This window comes from Cicer arietinum, chromosome 5 (genome assembly GCF_000331145.2).
Source record: "Cicer arietinum cultivar CDC Frontier isolate Library 1 chromosome 5, Cicar.CDCFrontier_v2.0, whole genome shotgun sequence".
In the NCBI taxonomy this organism is placed as follows: Eukaryota; Viridiplantae; Streptophyta; class Magnoliopsida; order Fabales; family Fabaceae; genus Cicer; species Cicer arietinum.
The window spans coordinates 60,318,335-60,325,929 of record NC_021164.2 but is presented as its reverse complement, the minus strand read 5'-3'; the positions used below and the strand labels follow the sequence as shown (position 1 = coordinate 60,325,929).

At 26.1% G+C, this 7,595-nt stretch overlaps 1 protein-coding gene across 1 annotated transcript; it reads left to right on the top strand.

Annotated features, from left to right (window-relative positions):
- The first annotated feature begins 4,459 nt into the window (after positions 1 to 4,459).
- On the top strand, positions 4,460 to 5,862 carry LOC101488620 (uncharacterized). Its single transcript, XM_004515606.4, has one exon. The coding sequence runs from the start codon at positions 4,996 to 4,998 to the stop codon at positions 5,605 to 5,607; it is 612 nt and encodes a 203-aa protein (XP_004515663.1). The 5' UTR covers positions 4,460 to 4,995; the 3' UTR covers positions 5,608 to 5,862.
- The last annotated feature ends 1,733 nt before the right edge of the window (positions 5,863 to 7,595 follow it).

Here is a 7,595-nt window from a genome sequence, read left to right as displayed (position 1 = left end):
TTTGGTGTTCCATCATTCCCAAATCAAGTAGATCATACTTCTTCGATGCATGTCGACCTACTAAGTGAAAATGTTCAGGAGCCATATGCCCCAGTTGACGAAGAAAACTCACCTCCACGTCGTCCACGTTGTATTCGTCGACCACCACAATGTGGGACTGGACACCATATAGGAGATTAATGTAATAAAATTTGTATATATTTTTTTCACTCATTTGGTATTTGTATGTTAAATTATAATATTAAATTAAATATTGTTATTTTATGGAGTCCATTTAATTAATTTTTTTAATAATTATAAAATATAAAATTAACATTGTATTTATTTATTGAATTAAAATATTAATTACTTAATTAAATAATTAATAAAACTTAAATTAATTATTTGATTAAAATAATAATGAATTAAATTAATAATAAATGAAACTTAAATTAATTATTTAATTAAAATAACAATTATTGATTAAGAAAATATATATTTATTATTAAGAAAGATGTTAACGAAAAATAATGTGTTGCATTATTTCTCAGCGGGTGAACGTGGCTTTATTAATTGATCAAATTCCCTATATATGTGCCTATTAAATAGTACCACTAATAAAAATAATTTTAAAAATAATAAAATAAATTTAATAATTTGAAAAAAAAATAAAAAAAAAACAAATTTTTAGTTGAGAAATCGGTATTGAGGAAACCGATTTCCCTTCCTTCTCTAAAAAAAAAAAAGATTAGTTGAGAAAGTTTAGCGGCAAGGACCGATTTCTAAGAGGAAGGAATACAAAGTTGAAAAATGATGATACTTTGGTATATAATTTGAAAAGAGTGGTATTATGGTATTTAATTTTTGTTTTAGTGGTATAATAATAAAAAAAGCCTCCAAAATACACCATTAAAAATGATATTGAAAATCATAGAGTTTATTTTGAATTGAAAAAATAAAGAAATCTTTTATAAAAAAAAATAAGATAGTGTTAATAAATAGAATGTATGTCAATTGAGAAATGACTTTAAGTGTACTCAATTTTGTGAAGGATAAAAACGCATGTAAATTGAATTTTATATGTGGGTGTCGTCCGTTTTAGTTAAATCTGATAATAAAAAAAGCCTCCAAAATACACCATTAAAAATGATATTGAAAATCATAGAGTTTATTTTGAATTGAAAAAATAAAGAAATCTTTTATAAAAAAAAATAAGATAGTGTTAATAAATAGAATGTATGTCAATTGAGAAATGACTTTAAGTGTACTCAATTTTGTGAAGGATAAAAACGCATGTAAATTGAATTTTATATGTGGGTGTCGTCCGTTTTAGTTAAATCTGAGCTAAATGATGTATTAATTTTTTGTATTCGAAAAATACAATAAAATTGTACATTTTTTCTCTGATCCGGCCAATTCGACCTAGAAATCACACCGAAAACACTCCAAAAATATGAGTCTTTTCTCTCTTTTCTACTTCCTCTTTTAGTTCTCTATTTTGAGTGGTCACCATACCATATTACTACTAGTGACCCGCAACTCAATCCAACCATATTTTCAGTGGCTGAAATTTATTTTAAAATAGTTTTTAAAACTAAAAAACAAAACATACTATACGAAGGTTAAAATAATAAATTATCCTACTAAAAAAACTCAAAATAAGGATACAAATTAGAGATTTTGGTCACTAAATTTTGTACCCCTAACAATTAACAAAAAAAATATAAATGGATTTTTCATTCTACGTTTCTATTTTTTTTCTCACTATTTCAAGGTTTTTTAATTGGTGTAAATTAATCAACAATAAATACAAATTCGTTAAATACTCTTTAAGATATACAAATTTTGCTAAATACACCTTAAAATATAACTTGTTAAAATATGAGTGAATGCAAATTAAAAAATTCATATATATATATATATATATTGGACATATCAAGTAAGAAAATGCGTGCGTTTGTTTGAGTTTAAATAAAAATGATTTTTAGTTTAGAGATTATTTTTTAGAGATTTGTTTAAAAATGATTTTTTGATTTTTCGTTGTTTTACTATCATAAAAATGATTTTTATTCTGTTTGTATACAATTTTATAAAAGTGATTTTTTAAACTACAAAATTATCATAAAGGAGATGACGTTTCTAAATATACTAATTTCTCTCGTTTCTAAAATTACCATAAATATGTCATCATAGTTTAATTATCCATAGTCATTAAGGAAACAATTAGTACTTCGTAGAATATTTGTTGTGTAAGTTACTATAACAGAACAATTGAAACATTTTAAATTGATCACTTTAAAATTTATTAGTTTAATCCATCTGTTAGCTCTAGTTCAAAAAAATTGATTAATGTAGTTTATATATTCATCAAAAAATAATAAATAAACCCACGTAAGCAAAAATAATTTTCTATCGACATATGAATAAAGGAAAGATAAAATAATTCAAATAAAAGAAATAGAAACAATAAAAAAACGATGTGGAAAATCGAAAAGAAAAATAAATTTATTTGATAAAAACATAGATAAGAGTCGCATGGAAAGATAGAAAGAAATACGAACACATGTCAGGAAGGAGAAAGCAATTAATGAATTTGTGTAGAAAATTGATGACGAAAACCTTAGTAAAAATTAATGGGACGACAGTTTTGGATTTTTAACAAACAAAATTGAAAGTTTGGAGTCCTGTTTGTAGTTTGGGTGAGAATGGGTTGGTTAGTGAATTAATTGATTCAGACAGCAGGATGTGGGATAGCAGAAAGATTGTTTACACCTTTTCAAATTATGAAGTCCAACCAATTCTCAATATAACTTTATTTTCTCTATGAAATCGATCTACAATCCAGGCCTCAAATGATCGTTCCTCCTGAAAGGGGAAAATCAAAGATTAATGGAGTCACAAGATGCGGTTTAATCGTAGGAAATAGTAGTGGGGGAATTGAATTTACATCAATACACTTGGAAACTATAATATATAGCTTTTGGTTTGAGCTATGGAAGGAGAATTTTGAGTATACTTTGTGGGTGCAGTTTTGTCCAATCTTGCACATCATATGAAAATTTTGATTTTGGGGGGTAATAAGTTCTTAGTATACTCTCTAGAAGTGTTGTTTAGACAAAAAATTATATAAAAAAAATTAATTATTAAGTGGTCTTTTGTGCCTCACATTTTATAAGTTTGACATAGAGAAATTTGATGGAAAAATTAGCTTTGACTTGTGGAAAATATAAGTAAAATATATGTTGATATAATCAGAATTACACAATGCGTTAAAAGAAAACATTTCTAAAACACCTAATTGATTGGATAGTAATATTCTTATAAATGTGGAAGACAAATCGACAACCAAAGAACTTTGTAAGAAACTTAAAAAATTATCTCCAAGAAAAAACATCTCCAATTGATTGGTGTTGAACGAGCAATATCAACGAAAATATCAAAGTATATCTTAATTTAAATATTCACAATGGTATTAATAATTTTTAAATATACAAGTTTCTTTAGACATAAAATATACAACTTCAAGACTAAAAAATATACAAATTCAAATGTGATTGTGTAAACATTAAATAATTGTTTATATTTTATGAAATAAAGTTTTTTCATTAAATTAATATGTCACTTAAAGAAAAAAAAAAGTTGATATATCAATAGAAATAAAATAAAAATCCTCCATTCTATGTTCTTGCACTTTACTCGGAGAAATGTGCATTATAAGTTGTTAAAGTCACAAGAATCTTGAATTAAATAATTGATAATAAAATAAAAATACATTTAATAACTTTTGATTTTTTTTTTTTTATGTATTATACCCTAACCTTATTTTTTACTTATAATTTTTTTATTAACCTAAACATTATCCCTCTTCATTTAAATAACATAGAAAATCAACTAAAGTTTACTACACATCTTCCCTTGTTTTTCATCATTATTTTCACCCTAATTCTTTATCCCCTTTTCACTCCACCCCAAAACAAAGTCACAAAAGTGGGACAATGAATAGTTGATTTTGCTCAATAAATATTTTTATTTTATTTTTGCAGTTGATCTCGCTCAGTCAATGATTTTATTTTATCTTATAATAATTAGTATTTTCTTTGATTCTAAATATAAATAACAAAAATATTATATTTTTAAATTTTAAATTTAATCAAAAGTTCTAAAAAAATAAAAACAAAAAGTAGATTAATTATATCATATTTAATATTATTATACTTAAAACACCGTTTGATTTATTTACATTTTATTCTCATAGATAAATATCCATAAAAGAACAAAACTATTTAGACTTTTCAATTACCTTTTTTTTAATCATTTTTCATAACTTAAATATATTAACTATTTTTCTCAGAAAATATGAAGTAATTTTTTGTTTTTACTAATAACACAGAAATAGTTTACTAGTATTATTAAATCAAGAACTCAGATCCCACACAGGCACATATATAGAAGAAGATGCTCTAGCTAGCTGGATCTATCACTAGTCCTTTCCAATTTTCCATACATAAATTTGTAGTGAAGTGCTTAATCAGACAGACATAAACCTATTCTCTGATCTGATCTCTGCTAAATTTCTAAATAAAACCAATCCACACACACTCCACACTGTCGTCAATGAGGCTCCTTCTTTGCAATTGCAATGATACCATTTTCTATTCTTTTTACTCTTTTTTGTCTTCTTATTCATTACTAGTAGTACTTGTTTCTTTACTCCAATTAATACTCTAAAATAAAAGGTCACAATCACAAAACAACACATAAGCTAGCTAGGCTTATAGTACATATTTTTGACAACATCAAACTCTCAGATTGAAAGACCAACACAACACAACACAAAACACCCAAAAGAAAAAGACTTGGTTATTTCCTCTGACATTTTCTTATGTTCTTGTCCTTTCATTCTCTTCCACTCAATTTCTTCTTCACTCTTTAGAGAACCAACATAAAACCATTCTCTCAACTCTCAATCAAACCACCCCATCTACTAAAAATTGTTACTTTTAAAGAAACAACAAAATGGGTAATCAAAAATTTCAAAACCATCATCAATTTTACACCCATCATCAAAAAAATACATTCTTTCCAATGCTATGTTCAAGACCCACAATCAAAGATGTGAATCTTCCAAGATGCAGAGGAAACCCATCATCCACCAGCAATGACCCTTTATCCCCAAAAATAGGTTGCATGGGTCAAGTGAAGAGAAACAACAAAATTTCTGGATTTCCAACATCACAATGCAAACTCATCAGTTTCACAAACAACAAAAGTAGCTCAACAATTTCACCAGTTGTGAAATACTCAAAACTCAAAAAACTTTTTTCTGGTAAGAATCTTATCAACACCCCCTCAACTACTACTTCTACCACCATAACTAAACAAAGGGGTATTATAAATGTGACAAAAAAACATCAAAGATGTGTCAGGAATGAGAATGTTGTTGTTGACATAAAAATTGATGAATTGGATCCTCCTTTGCCTGTGATCAAAAGAGTGCCTAAGTTGGATGAAGGAAGCAAAAATGATAGTCTTTGGAAAAGAAGATCAGGTTCTTCATTGACAAGTTTACAAGTTCAACAGATTCAAATCCAGCCTTCAAATATTTGTCTTCAACCTACAACTGTTTGATTTGATGAAATGGATCCAGAGTTTTTTTTTTCTTTATTTTTTTTAGATTTGTACTTAAATCAGATATATTGTAAATTGTTTGTTATTCGTTTTTTATGAGCCTCCAATTTCGGAGTGATTTGTTGGAGCATGTCATGTCACATGGTGATGCAGAACATTGTTGGTCATTTTTGTCTGTGAGATACTCTTCATGAGTAAACTGTAAGCAAGATAGGTCAAAGTCAAATTGTCAAACAATTAATGCGTTTGAATTAATTTAATTTTTGTGTTCCAAACAGGGTTGATAATTAAAAATTACTGGTCGATAAAGTTTATTAAAATCAAACATAGGGTTGTTGTGCATTCCTACCGTAATCATAGGTTTGTCTGCCCAATCAATAATCTATCGACGTTCAATTTCGCCTAAACCAAATTTTAATATTAGCTATTTTTTATGCAACTCTTATATTTGTGTCTCTTTAATTTTTATACTAATATTCAATTTTTTATTTTTATTTTTTTCTCTCTCTTTTTCTATTAAATAGTTTTTTCTATTTTTATCGCTTTTGAATTATTAATTAGAGTTTAGATGCACATTAAACATTTTTTTTTTATAAACTTTTTACAGCAGACCTCAAACTAGACTTTAAAAACCTTACATTTGTGTTGCTCCTCCATAGTCGGTGTACAAAATGACACATTACAAAGTAATTATGTATAATTTTCAAAATAACTATGATAAAAAATTAAACAATTTTAATAATTTAAAAATTGTTAATGATTAACGTAGTAAAAATTATTTACAATATCAATATATTTATATACATGAAATCGTTGAAAATATACTATATTATCTTAATAGATGTGAAATTGTGAAAAACATGCTTATAAAAAAATGGATGTGTAGTCTATATAACCTAAGGTTTATTTGCAGGAGATCGGCAAGTTGGAAAATTAGGAAAACGAATTTGGTTGGTGCATTATGTCAAAACGCAATCTAACAAAATAGTGTTCAACAAAATGAATAACATAAACAATAACATGATGCAAGCAAATAGGAATTACAGTTTCATAGGTAGAATTGCCGTCTTTGGCCTTTGAATTGAAGCAAATGCCTAAAGAGTGGAAAATAAGTGGAACAAGTATATAGATAATTTCCTTTGCTAAGACAAAGGATAAAAGATAAAGAGGGAATATAATAGAAAAGAAGTGCAACAACTATCATTTACGTTTCTTTTATTATTATTCCTCCCAAAATGGGAGGGAAATGGGAATGACCCATACACACATTATGATATTATATTATTACATGTCCATCCATTTTTTTTCCTTTTCAAAACACCATAATTGTTTATTGCACCCTTTTTTTACTTCCTTTTCACTAGAAAATTTCAATATATTAGTATTTTCACTATAAAATTTCACATTATTTAAATTTTGTCTCTATCTCTCTTTATGAAAAAAGGATTTATTACGTCTTTATTCATCTAATTTGGGCAATGTGTGACATTATATCAATCAAGTTTATTTTTAGTGATTTTAAACTTTTTATTAAAAAACTATGCAAATACAGTTCACTATCAATTCGGTTTACTGTCAATTTCCTTTTACTAAACCATAGAAAGTCTCACTTTTTTTATTAAAATATTTGAGGCTCAAGGATGGATCTTATATATATATATATATAAAACAAAAAAAAATTGATGTTTTAATTGGTGAAATTTTAATTAAATTAGTTCCAACTAAATGTGTTCAATCTAATTTATTTTTTTAATAAATTATGAAAATACGAGCTTTAAATAAATAAATAAAAGGAAGATTTGACTATAACCATTGAAAAGTTAAGAAATTAACATTGCTAAAAAAAACTAAAATTGTACATAGTTCAAATTAGAGTAAATTAGTCAAAAAAAATAGAGTAAAAAATATATACAATTTTGAAGAAAGAAAAAACTAAAAAAGATAGTCGTGTTTGAAATCGTTAAAAGTCTCACGTTAAATAAAATAAA

What these genes read in the sequence shown, in the direction of transcription:
- LOC101488620 (XM_004515606.4), top strand. Translation starts at nt 4,996, where the DNA reads ATGGGTAATCAAAAATTTCAAAACCATCATCAATTTTACACCCATCAT.